Genomic DNA, 19,953 nt, shown 5'->3' with positions numbered 1-19,953 from the left:
CTGGCCATTGTGACAGATAAAAGTCAAAGAACAAAAACAGAGGACGCTTGAGGATGCTTCGTGAATCCGCCCCCCTGCCCACGGATCTGATTCGATCCGTGGGCTTAGTGAATCTAACCCAAAACCTGTAAGGCTGCTCAGTAGGTTAGGACTGAGAGGGTTAAAAGTTGTCTATGACAGGCATACAGGAATTCAGGCCTCATGTGCCATAAATGGGGCAGATTTTCAAGATACTCTTTTAATACCTATGAGAAAAAGCTACATGGATACCACCTCCACCATATGCAGATTCTTCATACATATTAGGGATAGGGTTAACCTTATGGCTCCAGAAAAAGGAGGACAGATTGAGGCATCCGGGTTTTACTTCCACTGAAATCAATGGAAGTGAGGAGGATAGACAGACAAGTGGGTTTTATTTCCACTGAAGGCAATGGATGTAAAACCCAGATGTCTCAATCTGTCCTCCTTTTTCTGGAGCCATATGGTAACCCTAATTAGGGATATCCTGAAGTCCTGGCCTGTTCACGGCATTGAAAGCCTGAACTCCCACATTCCTGGTCTTGGTAGGGTGGGCCCAGTGAGAGATTACAGTGAATCTATGAGGTTCTTGGATAGGTTGGACCCATGTGATTCTTGCTTAGGCAAAGCCGGTGAAGGGTTAGATTAACTCCAAATATTACATGTTGATTCCTGGATAGGACAGGCTTGTAAGACTCCTAGCTCAACCTGGGCCTGTGAGGGGTGAGAGTAGGATAGTGAGGATGGAAAGGAGATTGCAATACACAGTTGAAGCCAGCAGAGGGCAGGAAAGTGCTGCACAAAGAGTTTTTCTTTTCCATGACCTTTACTAAAGTACATGAATTGTTTATTTATCTTCTAAAATTGTTATTTCTTTCCTTTCAATCACTTTGGCCCAGATTCTCAAAATTTTAACGCTGTCGCTAAACTGTTTTCTGGTGGTTTAGCCTGTACTGTTTAGTGGCAGAATTTCAAAACGGATTATCTCAGTCTTTAGCGAGGTTTCTAGCAGTCTCCAACACTGACATGCAAATGGGCTCTTCAACATTGAAATGAGCCCTTCAATGGATTCTTAAAAAATGCCGACCAATTTTCTAAAAGCAGTGCTGGCTTTGGTGACAAAAATAAGCGACTGGTCCAGGGGTACCGGTAAGTGTCAGACACTGCTAGAAATCCCCTGTGTTGTGATGCAGTGGGAGAGATGCCCATTCTCTCTGCTGCATCACAACCCTTCCCTGCAGCAGCAGCGGCAGCGAACACTCCACCTCCTGCAGCGGGAGAGATGCCCACAATCTCCCGCTGTCCTAAAATCCCTGCCACGACGATACCCAACCCCCTCCCCCTGCAGTGGAAGAGATGCCCACTCTCCTCCGTTGGCAAGTGATCCCTTCCCCATCTCTGCTGCCCCCTCCCCCTTGCCTCCCAGCTGCCTGCATTGTCTAAAATGGGCCTTCCTCTCCTCGGTGCTCTGATTGATCCGGATGCCCCATGGGAGGGGCTTTATACAACCTGGGCCAATCAAAGCCTCAGGCCCCTCTCCAGATGCACCGGGAAGGGGCTTAAGGTTTTGATTAGCCCAGATGCCCCATAGGAGAGGCCTTAGGCATCCGGGCCAATCGGAGCCTCAGGCCTCTTCCCAGTGCATCCCAAGATGCACCGGGAAGGGGAAGGCCCATTTTAGATGACACAGGCAGCTGGGAGGAGGGATTCCGTGTCCCTCTGGATCATGTATTTGAGGTAAGGGGGAGGGGGGGGGGCAGCGGAGACAGGGGAGAGTGGGCATCTCTCCTACTACATGGGGAGGGAGTCGGGTCACAAATTTAGCGAATCTTCGCTGCTGTCTGCCGACCTCATTTGCATGCGTGATTTTTTGAGAATGTCTCGCTTTTTTAGATTCACTATCAAAATGGCTGCATTAGCAGACCGTCGCTTTTTAATACGGGTTTTTGAGAATCCTGGCCTTTGAGGGTAGTTTTAGATGAGGGAACCCAAGAACATATTTTGCAGTTATAAAATAGGTGGAGCTTAAATGCCTTAAAAAAAATAAAAAAATTGTTCTCTTGCAATTTTTCACAGTCCTCTCAGGCTAAAGTGATCAAGTGGCTGGATGGGGAGTTTTACGAGGAACTTGCTACAGCTATGAAGTGAGGACAATGTGCATGATTCACCAATAATATTGATTTCCATCTAATATGCAAAACCCAGTGTTTTCATATTGGTACCACCTCTGTGCAAACTGTGGTTAAAATGTGCCTGGTGCACTATAGGAAACTGAACTTCAATGCATAGCTCCAACACAGGTCTTATTGCACTGGCCCCCCTCTGTGTGCTCACAGGGCACTAGTGTGATGTGTAACTAACCACCTTGCTTCATCCTGAGCTCACACTCACATAATACTGATATAGCATGGACCTCCCCCTCCCCCTGTGGATCTTATACTCACACAATGCTGGAACCACATTTTTCACAGATGTGCAGGTTATGGACAGTGCTGCTCACTGGCTTGTGAACATTTGGAGAAAGACAGCTAGGGAGATAGATGTCGGGACCCTCTGTGGAGAAAGAACATAACCAGACATCAGTGAATGCTTGGAAGAGCACAAGGAGCGTCTGTGGGAAGTCTTCCGTCATCTACCCTAACTACATAGAGCTCACACTAGAACAATTCTGCTTAGAGGAGGGAATTAAATCTAATAGTCTACCAAGCATAGCCAGCATTTGGGGGGTGGGGTGGGAAACAGAGCATCTGCCCTGTGCCCCACAGCTCCAGGATGTCCTTCCCTTCTCCCTTACCCCATTCCGAACCACCCCTCGCCTGTAAAAATGCTAAGAGGTTGCCAGCACTGCAGCGGTTCACTAGCACTGCCTGCGACCACCTCAGTGCTTCCTTAGCAGCAGTCTTTTCCCCTCTGGTGCAACTTCCTGTTTCTGCTTGGGTGTGCCGCGGAAAAGGAAGTGCTGAGGGGGGCCACCAACAGCACTAGTGAATTGCTGCTGCGCCAGTGATCTCTTTGCATTTTTACAGGTGGGGAGAGGGGAGGCTTCGGAATGGGCTGGGGAGAAGGAGAGGACATCCCAGCACACAGGGGCCTCTTGGAGCAGCTGATTTTTAATTGAAGGGAGAGACGCTACATAGATGGGAGGGTATGTGGTAAACCCAGGGTATGGAGGAGGGAGAGAAGGAAGGAGGGGGATGAAAGGAGAGATGCTGGATGGGAGGGCATTTGGTGGGTGGGGAAATTGGGGGAGGTTGCATGAGGAGAGGAATTGGTGGACCCCCCTCTTTCATTTCTGCCCTGGGCCCCTGCCCTGGGTCTAAATCTTTAATGGAAGAAGCCACTAACTAGCTAGTCAACCAGACAAGAACTAACACCAGCTCTATGTACTGTAGCAGGACTTGCTTATCAATTCCTACCCTAGCTGAAATTATTTTCATGCACCTTTTCCAATTTCATGTGCAATTTTTCTTTAATCACCCTTATTTATATCTTACTCCTATTATCTATCTTATCTACGTGTACTGTTATTTGAATATTTTTCTGCTGTAATTGGCTTATTCTTGCTGTATACAGCCTTGGACGAATTTCTTCAAAAGATGGGGGTAAATAAATCCTAACACGCAAACAAGCAAAAATTTATCAGGAAGATAGCCAGTGCCTCACACTTAACGTAGATCCAGCTCACACTTGTGACCATTTCTGGGAAAAGGTGACAAAAGAGGAAATTTATAACAGGGCATCAAGCACGTTAGTGCGTGCTAATTGCTTAAAGACACCCACAGGAATATAATGGGAATCTTTAGCGGTTAGCGCATGCTAATGCGATTGTGTGCACCAACACGCTTAATGCCCGTTCCTGAATTCTCCCCTAAGTCTCCAGAAACAAAAAAAAAAAAAAAAAAAGAGGGTTTGAATGAACTCTTTTATGAGCAAACAAATTGCAATTCAGTTTTCCAAACCCCATCCTTTTAATTATTTTTTTTTTTTTGGGGGGGGGGGTGTTACTGAAGTTCAAATATGTAACTTTACAGACTGCTTATGGACCCATGACATGAAAAAAAACAACAAATCAGCAAGTCATTCTCAACTTCTTGGATCTGCAACTTTACTCAGCTTTTCCCAGAAAAAGTCATCTAATCATCTAGTCCTTGAGGGCCGCAATCCAGTCGGGTTTTCAGGATTTCCCCAATGAATATGCATGAGATCTATGTACATGCACTACTTTCAATGCACATTCATTGGGGAAATCCTGAAAACCCGACTGGATTGCGGCCCTCAAGGAGGGACTTTGAGATCCCTGATCTAGTCTGTCCAATAGCCACACACATTATACATTCATGGCTAAATTGTCTTTTTTACTTTGGTATTTCTGGAACAAAGACCAGGGGAAGGCAATTCCGGTCCTCGAGAGTCACAGGCAGGTCAGATTTTCAGGATATCCACAATAAATATGCATGAGATAGATTTGCATCTCAAGGAGGCAGTGCATGCAAATCCATCTCGTATACAGGGTGCCCACACAAACATTCCTCGATTTTAAATGGTTACAAAACCAAAATGTATTGGAATATTCCTTCACCTTTGAGGCTACAGTTTCATCAACTCATTACGTTTCATATGGTATGATTACATGCACTCGATGTGTGTACCACCTGTTACTCTGCAAACATCAATGTGATAATCGAGCTCAGATCATCACTTCAAAAAACTTGGGTGTCACATTTTTCCTTTCAAAAAATAGGCTGATGTCGAACCAAAAAATCATACATCTAGATTCAAATTGAAATTAATTGATGAATTAGGATCTCAAGCGCTCGCAGTTACAAGCTAACAGAACTTAATCCTGGCTTGTAACTAATTAGTGAGCTATCATCGATCTTTGCATCTTATTTATTCAATTTAAAATGTATGAAAAAATCTTTTATTTTTTCCTTTTATCAATGATTTTTTCTATATTTTTCCTTATTTCAAATTTATAATATAAATATGGCGATACTTAGCTCGGGTGTATGTTGTCATACCTGGCTCTCTGACCACAACTACGACGGAAGATCTCCGTTTCGCTCTCATTTACAATAAGAGAGCTTCATCAGGACCAGAGTGGTTAATACTAATTAACACTATAAAACAAAACAAGAAATAAGGAACACATTTAATTAATTATTCATTCATAAAATGATTTTATACTTATTTATGATTCAACTAATAAGAAATTAATTAATTTATCATCCTCTATGTTGGCTCTTACATTTCATGAAAATACCGGAGAACTTTCTTTGGCCCTATATAATTATATCCATCTGAACTCTTCATCTTAATTTTTAACTTCATTAATCAACTTTAAAACCATTTAATTTAGATAAATTTCTCTTTATTACACATTTATAGAATCTTTATCAAATATCGACTGAGAGGAGTATAACCCCGAAAGAACTATTTTGAAAAGTAATGATATTTTGTGTATTTAATAAAGGTTAGAAATGGTATGAAGTTAAACAGATGGTTGAGGACTGAATAGCCGGGTCATAAGTTAGTGGTTTGTGTAAGTGTGCTGATAAATAAGTAATATAGGTACAATATTAATTATTAGATATTTGATAAAGATTCTATAAATGTGTAATAAAGAGAAATTTATCTAAATTAAATGGTTTTAAAGTTGATTAATGAAGTTAAAAATTAAGATGAAGAGTTCAGATGGATATAATTATATAGGGCCAAAGAAGGTTCTCCGATGTTTTCATGAAATGTAAGAGCCAAAATAGAGGATGATAAATTAATTAAGTAATTAATTTAATTTCTTATTTATTAGTTGAATCATAAATAAGTATAAAATAATTTTATGAATGAATAATTAATTGAATTTGTTCCTTATTTCTTGTTTTGTTTTATAGTGTTAATTATAGTGTTCCTGCAGATCATCCATAGTTGCGGATAGTGGAGGTACGCACACTCTGTCTTTCACATACCCCCAAAGGAAAAAGTCACAAACAGTAATGTCTGGTGATCCCGGGGGCCACTTGAGGAACACCTGGTCATTTTGTCGCATTACATTGTCTGAAGGTTGTAACCTCTGCACCAATTGCAGCTTATAAGTGTAAAAGTGCAAGCGATTGTGTAAGATCTTGCTAACTGCTTTTTGGGACTTGTATTTGTTGTCATCTTATTTATAAACATATTTCAATAAGTTTTGATTTTGTAACCATTTAAAATCAAGGAGTGTTTTTGTGGGCACCCTGCATATTCATTGTGGATATCTTGAAAACCTGATTTGCTTGTGGCTCTCGAGGACCGGAATTGCCTATCCCTGACATAGACCACAGATGTCTGCCCGGTACTATCTTTAGGTTCTAACTACTGAAATTGCTGTCAAAACTCACTCCATCCTATCAAAACCATCTTGTCTTGTCATTTGCAGGATACAGACTGCAAAAGTCTGTCAATCACACATTCAGTGTCACCATGCAGACTCATTTCCCCTCCTTCAAACTCACATCCTTTACCCTGCACCTTTATCACATCCAGTATAATTCCTTCCTCTCTCTTCTGGATAGTATATGGTCCTGTGTTCCATGCCCTATTCTTGTACCTGATTCAAGAGCTTCCTGTAGGATGCGGAAGGAGCTAGATTGTCGTGGGGGTGCCCGAGTTTCACGGTTCTCTTGAAGCATCTTATAAACCTCCGAGTCCTCCTCAAAACGGTTTATCCCTGGGTCAGAACCAGTACTAGAAGAGGAAAAAGAAAAAAAATAATAGTACAATGGATCATTATAGGGGGAAAAACCGCTTAGATAACCTTGATAGGCGGTATATAAAATACTAATAAACTTGAAACTTGGAACACCCTCAGGGGAGGATAAAGTGACTGGTGTACTTGGATGTAAATCTCATGCCAGTCTGGAAGGTCAGACAGTGACACAAAGAATTCTAATTACAGGAAATGAGCACGAGTCTTTTTCCAGGGATATAGAGTTCAGTTTAACCCCGCCCCAATCCCCTCCCCCCAAAAAAACAAAAACCCTGCTATTCAGTACACAGTGGAAGGGAAATACATTTCTCTTCTCTTTCTTGAATGTTGGAGAAATGTTTCTACTTTTCGTTTTGTTCCTCTGCTACGTTTCTTCGTGAAAAGCAAGAGCAAGTGACAGACCTGGGTGCTCCTCCCTCCAATTCAACATTGGGTGAATCTCATGATCGGTTTTTCTGCCGCTTCTTCTGAAGCTTTTTTGGGGATAAGAAAGAAAATTATCCTAGAAGTGGGGGAAGTTCCTTACTGTCCCCTGAGGAAGGCGATGTAGTCACCAAAACTTGGATCCTACATTTACATTGTACGTCAAGGTCTTGTTTTTGAATTTTGGATATACCACCAATAAAGAATATATAACGTAAGGTTGGCTTTGACATCTCCTGTGCCTCTTCTTTTGCTGCTCTGTTTTACCCTGAGGCCTGGGACTTTCTTTCTCCTTTTTTGCTGAAATTTTTCTCCATCATTCACTGCTAATTGTGCCGAGACAATACGCTAAAAGTTTGAACATTTCTGCATGTATCTTCCCCGACCCTGAGGAAGAATGAAACGCGTCGGAGGGGAACGAGGCAGTTATGTTCTAAGCTAAGTAGCACTATAAAACTTCTTAATTTTGAATGAATTATCAATGAATAAAAGTTCATGAATAAGCACTGGCACTTTATAATGAAATAGCATATTCAAGAAAAAAAATTTTTTAAAATCACTTAAAAATTACTTAAAATGAATAAGTTCCTACGAGGATGGCTACCACACCAAGATTTCAACAAATCAACAAGTTTAGTGTGGCATACTGAGGAGCTTCGGTGTTAAGTGTATGAATGATTATAACGACTATAAAGAATGTGTAAAAGATGAGTGAATATTTCAAATAAGGACATAAGAATTGGTGACTATCCAGATAAGGCAATCAGTAGCCATATTCAGACTGCTATCTAGATATCTTAAGACAACGATAACATTCTGTAATCTAGATAGACTGAAGCAATGAAAACACCAAAAACAGGAAAAAAACAAAAATAAAAACTGTGGAAGTGACGTTCTTGACTAAAAGTTTTAACAACAAGTGTTCTTCACAAATATAAGTGATGCAGTCGATACAATATCAATCCAAATGATACCCAGCAAAAACTGGTGATGTGGACCTGACACGATCCGTGTTTCGGTTAAAGAAACCTTCTTCTGGGGTCCAATGGAAATGCACCACAAAATTTAGGTATGCATGCAATCATCCAAAAGTGCGTCGACGACAATGTTGCCTGTTACCTGCGTTTCACGCTGTCGTCGACACACTTTTGGATGATTCCATGCATACCTAAATTTTGTGGTGCATTTCCATCGAACCCCAGAAGAAGGTTTCTTTGCCGAAACATGGACCATGTCGGGTCCGCACCACCAGTTTTTGCTGTGTATCGTTTGGATTGATATTGTATTGAATACATCGCTTTTATTTGTGAAGAACATTTGTTATTAAAACTTTTAGTCAAGAACATCACTTCCACAGTTTTTCTTTGTATCTAGATAGACTGGACGTGATCACTATCCAGATAAGCTTCTAGACTGTCCTGCTCCCCCCCCCCCCCCCCCATGTTCCTGTGAAAGTGAATTTGGACCCCCGGTGTCTCTATGTAATCCGAGGGTTAATATGGGAGCTAGAAACGCCTGAATAGAGAAAATTGCCTTTAGTTTGGGTCAGCCAAGAAAAGTTTCTATGAACCAAAAACTCAAAGACAGTAGCAATTATAACTAGGAGAGCAGACTGTGTGGTCAGTCAGATCCCAACTAAAATAGACAGAATAAAGAAGCCAGATGGCATTTCTTAGAACGTTTGTATTTCACTGGTCAGAAAACAAGGGCTATTACATTTTAAAACATATATTTACAAAATCCAGCCCTGAACACTGTGTATCCAGAGACCACATGGGGAACCTGCCTTTGGCGTCTCTCGGGTTGTAACACAAAATAAAATGCTTGCATTGGCATTGATAGGAAATAAAAGGAACATCACCACCATTATCCAGATAGGCCCGGATTCTCTATAGGGTGCCGATATCATCAGCCGCCGATCGTGCGTCAATCACGTGGCAGTACCCTATAGAGAATCATGCCTCCACAAAAGACAGGCGCTGGAAATGTAGGCCAGGATTTTCCGGGCCTATCTTTTGTCATGAATCGTGCACACTTAGGCGTTTTAGGCTGCCTAACACCATGTCCAGTGTTAGCCACATCCATGGCGTTCAGCAGCCTAAAGCACCTACGTAGGCGCACATCATTTAGACACCAGCAGGTGCTTTCAAGGTGCCATTTTAAATGGTCACAAAGAGCAACATGGGATTTGAACCTACAACCTCAGGGTGCTGAGGCTGTAGCTCTAACCACTGTGCCACACCCCCCCCTAATAACTCTTAACACATATCAGCATGTCCTTAAGATAAGCAAGTTCATTGTTAGAATTTTTTCTATTTTAATTTATCATTTCACACTACTTGACCACTTCAGTAAATTCAAAGACATAAAAAATACACATATAAAAATTCTCACATTCACTAAAAACACAAAAAGAAAAATACTGTGTTTTAACCATTATCAATAAGAAAGGTGAACATATAAGAAATTTTAAATGCAATTGAGAACTTATCGATATCCCATAGTACCAACGTTTTGTTAGGTGCCATCGACTTCTGTTCGAGTCCTAGCAACTTGATGAATTATAGATCTAAAAAGAGATCCACGTCACCCCTTGGCTGTTTTCAACGTGTCCAGCCATCTGATTTCAAGTTGCCTTCTTCGCCTGGTTCCTCCAATCTTCCCACACGTGTCGTCCTTTTCCAATGATCTTTCTCTTCTGACGATGTGACTAAAATAAGAGTTGTAACTTCATCAATTGGGCTTCAAGTGACATAGCCGGTTTGATCTCATCCAGAATCGATTTGTTAGTTCTTCTCCAGCACCAAAGCTCAAATGAGTCAATCTTCTTTCTATCTTGCTTCTGTAGCATCCAGCTTTCACTTCCGTAATTGACCACTGAGAAAATGAGTACTTGGACAAGTCTGATCTTCGTCTAGAGCGTTATTTCCACTATTGGCACACAAAAAAGCCCCACTGTCTGAATACCTTAATGTCAAGAAGATAATGAGGAAAACGGGTCTCTGAGGGGGGTATCGGGGGTGTTACTTGGCAGCAAGAGGGAGTGGACATCTCTCCCACTGCCGGGGGTGTGTGTGTCCTGGGGGCATTGCTTGGTGGTGGGAGGGAGTGGGCATCTCTCCCATTGCTGAGGTAGGGGGGATTGGGGGGGGCTGCTCGATGGCAGCAAAATTTTCTGACAGGTCTGAACTGTCAAACCTCACTTTCCTGTCAGTGCCTGAGCCAATCAGCACTCAAGCACTGATCAAGCCTGTTGGCAAATTTTGACCACAAATGTGGCACAACGAGATTAGAGAATCACTCGGTGATTATAGAGAATCGCTCGGAGTGCTCATTTTAATATTAATGACCTCATTGTATTACATATACATGGCAGTATCGGAGACTACTAGAAAACTCGGAAAAGACCATGAGAAGCTGTTCTAATAATCCACCGCTAAAATACATGCCCCTAAACCATCTGGAACTGGTTTAGTGAACACATTAAAGGCACAATTTAGTTTTGAGAATTTTTTCCTGAGTTACTAAACATTCAAAAGGAAGCCTTAGATACAATGTGCTAACACATGGGTTTTTTTTATTATTATTATTATTATTGCTCTTATCCTTAATCGCATGGTCCTTGCACAGAAGTTTAGCCAGAGCTCAATTTCCCAGTGGGCATGGACCTCACATCTCCTCTCTGCCAGCTACACACAGACACCCCCCCTCCCCTGAAGTGGGGGGAAAAAAAAGGTTTTTTAAAATCTTGCTGGAGGAGATCTCAAAGTCCTGCCAATTAAAGAGTCCTCTCCAGAGCCCCCCCTCCCAAACTATTTCAGATCTGGGGCAGTCGGCAGCATGCTTTTAGCTACTGATGCTGACATCCTCCCATGCCAATTCAGTTCAAGAAGCCAAGTGATCCAACTAGACTAAATTAGTCTCGGTGAAGCCCTGAATCCAGACTTATTTTAATGATAATTTTGGGATCCTTTTACGAAGCCGCGTTAGTGGCTTAACGTGCGTAATAGCGCACTGCCGGCCACGCTAGACGCTAACGCCAGCATTGAGCTGGCTTTAGTTCTAGCCGCGTAGCGCGGGTTTAGCACGTGCTAAAAAGTTGCATGCGTTAAAACCGTTAACACGGCTTCGTAAAAGGAGCCCTTAGAGTCAGACTACCTAAATACAACTGGTGACACTCAGGGTCTCAAGACCAATTTTATCTCTGTGGGTCCTGCTACAGATAACATGTGCTAATCTTCAATAAAAGTATATTTAAATTTAAACTTTGATTAATATTATAGTGACATCATTTGAATGGGGACTGAACAGAGCACCAAGTCAAGTCACTGTATCCACTAAGATCCTTGGAGTGATATTGGATAATAAATACTTTATCCTTTCACTCCCATATTTCCAAAGTGCTTTCCTCATCATTCTTTGCTTTTCGTTCCATTCGCTCCATTTGTTCATTTCTTCGAATTCTTCTCAACTCTTTGGTGTTTTCCAGACTTGATTATTGTAATCCTACTTTCACAGACCTTCCAAATTATCAGCCATGAAACTTTTGTATAATCGTTAAAATCTGATCGTGTTACCCCTCTTCTGAAAGCAGAACATATCCTTCCGATTGCATTCAGGATTCGTTTCAAATATAATATACTTACTTTTCAGATCCAGCTATCAGGTCTTCCTTCTTTTTTTTGTATAAGAACATAAGAATAGCCTTACTGGGTCAGACCAAAGGTCCATCAAGCCCAGTAGCCCATTCTCACGGCGGCCAATCCACGTCCCTAGTACCTGGCCAAAACCCAAGGAGTAGCAAAATTCCAGAATCTCACAGAGTAAACAACATTCTGGAATGCCAAATAGCAGCAACATTCCATGCAGAATCCCCAAGGAGTAGCAACATTCCACGCTACCAATCCAGGGCAAGCAGTGGCTTCCCCCATGTCTTTCTCAATAACAGACTATGGACTTTTCCTCCAGGAAATTGTCCAAACCCTTCTTAAAACCAGCTACACTATCCGTTCTTACCACAACCTCTGGCAATGCGTTCCAAAAGCTTAACTATTCTGAGTGAAAAAATATTTCCTCCAGTTAAAAGCTGATTATTTTTCTCAAGCTTTTAACATATAGATTTTTTTTCTTTTTTTTTTCTCTTCCTTGAATTTTAAAGCAGAATTCCATTATCCTTATGTTTTTTTCCATTCCCCTTGAACCTTTGAATTATTGTAACTAATCCTTATACTCTACCCATGTGTTTCAGTTCGTCTACATTGTCAATGTTATGTCTTATTTATTTATTGTTTTAGCCTTCCCTTATATTTTATTGTAAACTGTTAGATTTTAAATTTAAATTTTTATATTTGCAGCATATCAAATAAACTGAACAAAGCTAAGTAGTCACACTCGGCTGCTAAGATCAGGCAGATGCTAACAATTTGGTTCCTCTAAGCCGTCACAATATTATCAAATTTTTTTTTTTGTGAACGCTGGGAACACTGGCAGAGATCTGGAAGAATAAGCATCATGAGACACAGAAGAGCGAAAGGCTGCTTAAACTAGCAGAAGTGAGACAACGTTAAATAAAACTAGGCAAAGGGACAAGAATTAAAGTTGAAGGTCTAGACGCCCCTGAGAGAGGAAACAGAATGCAAAGAGAATGCTGGAGGAGTGACCTTCGTTTCTAGAAAAGTCCATAAACATAAGACCCTTAAAATGAGCTGGAACCATTACCCAAGAAAAGACAGTGAAGAGGGCTCATTTCAAAACTACTTTTCACAGCTGATCATTAAACAGCAGCTAAGGGACATTCTCATTTTCTTTGCCAGGTACTCATGACCTGGATTAGCCACTGTGGAAACAAGATACTGGGGTAGAGGGACCACAGCTCTGACCCAGTATGGCTATTCTTATGTTGAAAAAGGCAATCTAGCATGCAGGTACATCTCCCATTCACAGTGAGCTTCAAAATGGAGTGGAGGGGTGGCCTAGTGATTACAGCTGCTGCCTCAGCACCCTAAAGTTGCGAATTCAATTCCAGCCTGCTCTTTGTGTCTCTGGACAAGTTACTTAACACTCAATCCAGTCCTTGAGACACACCCAGCATGCAAACTTATCTTTTGCATATTCATTGTAGGTATTCTGAAAATCTGACTGGCTGGGTGTGTCCTACGGACTGGTAAGGGGTTTGAACCAAAAGAAGTATAAGAAGAGGCTTGAAGACCTAAATTCTCTGGAGGAGAGGAGGGACAGGGGAGATATGATAGATGTTTAAATACTTGAAAGGTATTAATATAGAACCAAATATTTTCCAGAAAGAGAAAATGGAAAAACTAGAGGGCATAATTTGAGGTTGCAAGGAGGAAGACTCAGGAGCAATGTTAGGAAATTCTTTTTTCACGGAGAGGGTGGTAGATGCCTGGAATGCCATCCCGGGGGAAGTGGTGGAAAGGAAAACAGTGATGGAATTCAAAAAAGCGTAGGATAAACAGAGGATCTCTAATTAGAAAACGAAGATTGTATATTAAAGAGCTAAGACCAGTAATGGACAGACTTGCACAGTCTGTGTCCCATATGTGATGATTTGGTGTAGGGGAGGGCATCAATGGGAACTCCACTAACTTGGAACATGAGGATGTTACTGGCCAGACTTTATAGTAGATATCCTGCAAACAGGATGGTTGCATAGGCTTTAGTGAGCTTGGACGGCAACTTCAGCATTTGGAACCTAGGACAATACCAGGTAAACTTTACAGTCTATGACCCAGAAATATCAAAGAATAGACAAGTTAATTTAATCATGTTAATGGGTGTAACTAATGGGCAGACAGGATGGACCTTTATCTGCCATCATTTACTATGTTACTTGGCAGAAACCCAAAGAGTAGCAACATTCCAGAGTTGAGATTGTGATGTCATAATGCCTCATTCCACCAATGCCTAAGAGCCAGCCTCAGCAGTGATGTCACAATGGCTTGATTAGATGGCAACTTCAACAGTTGGAACCTAGAACATTACCAGGTGGACTTTACAGTCTATGATTAAATTAACTTAATTTAATCATGTTAATGGGTATAACTAATGGGCAGACTGGATGGACCGTTCAGGTCTTTATCTGCCATCATTTACTATGTTATTATGGTTGAAAACCTCTATCTAGAGTGAAAGAACCCCTTGGGCTGGCTCTGGATGTTAAATAAAGAATTATTTCTAATGGGGGTGAATTTAAAACTGTCCTTTTAAATTACAGACTTTGTGCTCTCAATGCAACAGTGCATGCATTTTATTACACAGATTCTAACGTCTGCACAATCTGCCTTCTCTCTTGGTAGATTAGGTCACATAATGATTTGAAATTGCCACCTTTATATGCACTTTTCCTCCCCCAGGTAAGAGTGTGCACATTTTAGAAGGATGTACAGACTTAACTGGCCTTTCCATTCCATCATTTTGGCACAACTGGACTATTGTAACTGCATTTACGTGGGTTTGAGCAAAGGAAATGAAAAAAAACAACTCCAGTTAATTAAAAATACCGCAAGATTGATCTTTGGTAAAACAAAGTATGATCATGTGTCACCTCTGTTAAGGAGTTAACACTGGCTTCCTTTTTGATTGAGAGTTCAGTTCAAATGTGCCTGCATAGTTTTAAAAATCTTACATGGTATCTTTGATTCGTTGGTCCCTCTAGCTTTAAATTCTTCGAGATCCTCAAGATGCAGAACTATCCATGTACAGCCAAACCTTGGATAGCGAGTAACATGGTTTATTTGTGTTTTGCAAGACGAGCAAAACATTTTCTTAAATTGTAACTCGATAAATAAGCGTTGTCTTGCAGTACAAGCACATATACGTGTATCACGTCAAATAAGCACAATATACACACATCTCACGCTGAGTGCGGCTGAACATAATAAAAGCATCACACCCAATTCACCCGCAGTGTAGTGATTGTTCGAAACCAGTGAGATCTTGCAATACAAGTACTGCATTTTCTATTAAAAGATTTTGGGATGTGGAATGAATCGTCCGAGTTTCCATTTTTTCCTATGGGGAAATTTGCTTTGATATACGAGCGCTTTGGATTACGAGCATGCTTCTGGAACGAATTATGCTTGCAAACCAAGGTACCACTGTATTTATACTTTCTTTTCCCACTGTAAAAGATGCTAGATCTATCAGTAAAATTGTTCATTCCTTCCCCTATTTATTAACAATTTGGAATGACCTACCTTTTCAAATAAGATCTTGTCCATCCTTTCAAGTTTTTTTTAAATCCTGAAAACTACTCTGTTTCAGCATTTTCAAGCAGATAAGTTTCTATGAGGTCAATTCTCTCTATTAACTACAATTACTGTTAACCAAGTCGAGCCTTGGTACTCAGGAAGGCAAATTTTCTCTTTCATTTCATTCAGGTACTCCTCTTAAAATCTGTTGGGCAGAAATACTTGATAATGTACTTTGGAGGCAAACTGTAAACCATCCCAGGACAGTTCATTTTAAAAGGGATTCCTCTTGCAGCATTTCCCTTTGAAAATTCAGGCTGGAGAGGAACTTCAGACATTGTACCTGTGAGCTATGCTTCAGCTTTGAAGGTTGTGGGGGGGGAAAAAACGCGCCAAAAAGTACAAACAGCAATTCAAAATACACTGAATGCAAATGGAGAAAACCAGTGAGATTAAGTGGTGGCCGTGGCAAAAAGCCAGCACTAAAAAGGGAGGCAACAATTCCTCAGTATACGTCGCTGGCGAAACCTTATCTAGATTATTGTATCCAGTTCTAGAAACTGCCCCTCTGAAGGGACAGAGACAGTCTAGAGGAGATCTACAGAAAGGCTTCCAAAATGGTACTGAACCTGCACCAAAAGCCCTAGGAGATGAGTTGAGACCAGTGGCATAATAAGGTTAGAAAGTATCCAGGATGGTGGTGACCCCCACTGTACCCTCCTCTCTACACCCCCACCCCTTTATGCCCCCCATTCCACACTTGTGCGCTCCCTCTCCCCCTGTACCTCTTAATATTCGCCAGCATGAGTGGCTTCTGTAAGCATACTTCTTGCACCAGCGTTGGATTCCCTCTGATGTCACTTCCTGGCCCCCTGACCCGGAAGTGACTCAGAGGGGAATCAGGCCGGCATGAGCAACAGGCAGAAGTTGCTCGCGCTAGCAAGGATAATATGGAAGTGTGGCAGGGTGGGGCGGAGAAGTGCTAGTGCCCACACCGACTTGGCATAGGGGGCAGTCCGCACTCCCCACACCCCCTTACTACGCCATGGATGAGACCTGAGGACCTAAATACATACACCCTAGTTCCTCAGACAAGTCACAGACAATGAATATACATGAAATAAATTTGCATGTACTACCTCTATTGTATGCAAATCTCTCTCAGACATGTTCATTGTGGGTATCCTGAAAACTTGATTGGCTGGATGTGTCCCAAGGACTGGGTTGAAAACTCCTGGGTTAGAGGAAGGGAAAGAGAGAGACACAGCAGGGATCTGACCGAGACAGTCAGATACCAGGACTGTCCCAAGCCAGAAATGCACCCTGTGCGACACACCTCCTAGGGCTCCTATCCTTTCCACTGCATCATAGCCAAGCTGGGAAGGCAATGGATAGGACACAGTTTCGGAGCCCCTGCCTTCCTTGAACTCCATGCAGCCACACTGCCCACACAAAGCTTGCTATAGCTCTGTCAGATACTTCATAAAACACAGTCAAGAACAAATGCCGGGGGCATTATGACGCTCTCAAGGATAAAGAAAAGATCTCTTCATAGAAATGTATGGCCCTCCTCCCCCCTCCATGGGGGACATGGAATTTGTCAGACTAGAAAAGCCAAATGGTCCTTCTCTGATGTCACGTTCTAAAACCCTTCACTTCCTCAAGAGCAGTGTCAAGAATTAAAAAGAAGAAAAAAAAAAAAGGAGGGGGGGAAGGAGGCAAAAATCCAACAATACTGCAGTGCTGGCATCGCATGGCTACAAACTCTCCAGATATTAACTAGATTAGTGCTAGCAGGGTGGCGAGGCCTGATTCCTGTCAAGATGTTCTGGCACCAGCCTTAAAGTTTTGTTAGCTGTTTATATTATTTCCGCAAAGCTTTGAAGTAAGATAAGGGCTGGACAGGGTGGATACTAGGCTTGTATTCAGTATGCATTTTTATATATTCATTGGTTCTCTACCATCCAGAATCACTGAAAGAGACAACAAAAACTGACTTGAATAAGGAGAGGTATGGCAGAAGCGGACAAGCAGGATATCTCTTTGAATTATTGGCATGGAAACTGGTTAGACTAGAATGGCTAATTGGTCTTTATCAACTTAGGCATTGGAATGGGGTGGGGGAGGTCATGGGAGCATGGCCCCACCAAAAATTGTGTCCGCATGGTGCTCTCTTCAATGGATCAGCGACAGCCGGCAGGAATTGTCACACGCTGCTAATCTGGAAGCCTCCCCTCTGCTGCGGAGAAACTCGAAATTGCCAGAGGGGGGTAGGACTCAGCAGAGGAGAGGCTTCCGAGTTAGCAGCAGGCAGTGTGTGAGAATTGCTGTCAGCTGCTGCCAACCCACTGAAGAGCAAGAGAGTTGTAGAGATGTTCGACATGGGGTGAAGGGCACTGAGAAGAAAGGGAGTGACAGTAATATGGTGGAGGGAGGGAGAAATGCTGCCTGGATAGGGAGAAAATGTTGAATATGGGGGAGGGAAGGGAGAGATATTGGATAAGATGGTAAAAGGGAGAGGTGGTGCATGGGGAAAAGAGGGAGAAATAGTGCATAAGATGGTGAAGGGGAGAAAAGAGGGAGATATATTGGATAAGACGGTGAAGGGGAGGAAGGGAGAGATGATGCATGGGGTAGTGGAAAGAAAGATGTTGGACCCAGGACACAAAAAAGAGATAGATGTTGGACTTGGGAGTGAATGAGAGGAAGGGATTGATACAGAGGAGATGGAGAGGGGAGAAAAAGGAAGATGTTGAATCCAGAAGCAGAAGGGAATGATGCCAGACTATGGAAGTGAAGGAAAAGAGGAAGAATGCTGGACCATGGGGAAGAGCGCAGGAGGGAAGAGAGAAGGGGCAGGGAAATGAAAGTCTACAAGGAGGGGGACGTGAAAAAGAGAAAGCAGATGCTGGGCTAGAAGAGACTAAGAGCCATAACTTGGAGATGTGCCTGTTGCATTGAAGAAAGAGTAAAGAGAAGACGAGGAAAGCAGAAACCAGAGATGACAAAGGTAAAAAAATAAATAAATAAATTTTTTTCTTTAGGATAAATTAGCTGTGCTGATAAACATTTATAAATAGAAAACTTTCGGAGACTAAAACCCCCTTCTTCAGGACAGGATACCATAGCTGCAGTATACTTTACTGACCTGAGGAAGGAGGTTTTGACCTCTGAAAGCTAACTGAAAAATGTATAAGTCCAATAAAATGATATTATTTTCCATCTTTTGTTTTATTTCTATTTGTTAATTTGCCTTGACCTCTCTGAAAAAAAGCAGATTTAATAGCTATTGGGGGGGAGGGAGGAGTGAGGGGAGCATGGAAGGGGGAAACCTCCCAACCTCTCTACGCCACTGTATGGGACAGAGAGCTGAGCATAGATATCAGTTAGCTGAGAGATCCAAGAACATAAGAATTGCCATACTGGGACAGACTGAAGATCCATCATGCCCAGTATCCTGTTTCCAACAGTGGCCATCCCAGGTTCCAAGTACCAGGCAGAAACCCAAAGAGTTGCAACATTCCAGAGCAAAGTTTGTGATGTCATAATGCCTCATTCCACCAATGCTTAAGAGCTAAACTCAGCAGTGATGTCACAATGGCTTGATTGTCCTACACTTGGTTCACATGAGAACATAAGAATTGTCGTACTGGGACAGACCGAAAGTCCATCTAGCCCAACATCCTGTTTCCAACAGTGGCCAACCCAGGTCCCAAGTACCAGGCAGAAACCCAAAGAGTTGCAACATTCCAGAGCAAAGTTTGTGATGTCATAATGCCTCATTCCACCAATGCTTAAGAGCTAAACTCAGCAGTGATGTCACAATGGCTTGATTGTCCTACACTTGGTTCACATGAGAACATAAGAATTGTCGTACTGGGACAGACCGAAAGTCCATCTAGCCCAACATCCTGTTTCCAACAGTGGCCAACCCAGGTCCCAAGTACCAGGCAGAAACCCAAAGAGTTGCAACATTCCAGAGCAAAGTTTGTGATGTCATAATGCCTCATTCCACCAATGCTTAAGAGCTAAACTCAGCAGTGATGTCACAATGGCTTGATTGTCCTACACTTGGTTCACATGAGAACATAAGAATTGTCGTACTGGGACAGACCGAAAGTCCATCTAGCCCAACATCCTGTTTCCAACAGTGGCCAACCCAGGTCCCAAGTACCTAGCTAGATCCCAAGTAGCAAAACAGATTTTATGCTGCTTATCCTAGGAATAAGCAGTGGATTTCCCTAAGCCATCTCAATGAAAGAAGCGATTACGATCAGGAGTGTGAAGGGGGACCTGGCTTAGATGTCTGGTCAGGACTTCAGCTCCCTAGGACCCACTTGCAAATAAAATAGTAATTTTAGTATGAAGTTCCCTCAACAAGCTAAGAAATAGAAAAGTACAAATAGCAGCACTGGATTGCCCAGGCTCCTCTGTAAATAAGGTAGATTACATAACAAGCTCCAAAGTGCAACATTCTGAGTTTTATAATAATCCAGGAAAAAGACACGCCTATTAGGTGAATGCATACAGGGATGGCACAAAGCTGTGCACGGA

General features: G+C 42.1%; 1 protein-coding gene across 8 annotated transcripts in view; it reads right to left on the bottom strand.

Annotated features, from left to right (window-relative positions):
• PDLIM2 (PDZ and LIM domain 2) overlaps positions 1 to 19,953 on the bottom strand; it is a 103,837-nt gene that overhangs the window by 627 nt on the left and 83,257 nt on the right. For all 8 annotated transcript variants that reach the window (XM_033950328.1, XM_033950321.1, XM_033950327.1 and 5 more), the window contains exons 8-9: positions 6,608 to 6,744; positions 2,466 to 2,574 (exon numbers count right to left, since the gene is read on the bottom strand). In XM_033950328.1, coding sequence (XP_033806219.1) covers positions 2,466 to 2,574; positions 6,608 to 6,744 — 246 coding nt within the window. The remainder of the gene's footprint in view (positions 1 to 2,465; positions 2,575 to 6,607; positions 6,745 to 19,953) is intronic.

This window comes from Geotrypetes seraphini, chromosome 6 (genome assembly GCF_902459505.1).
Source record: "Geotrypetes seraphini chromosome 6, aGeoSer1.1, whole genome shotgun sequence".
NCBI lineage: Eukaryota > Metazoa > Chordata > Amphibia > Gymnophiona > Dermophiidae > Geotrypetes > Geotrypetes seraphini.
This window is presented reverse-complemented; position numbering and strand designations above follow the sequence as displayed.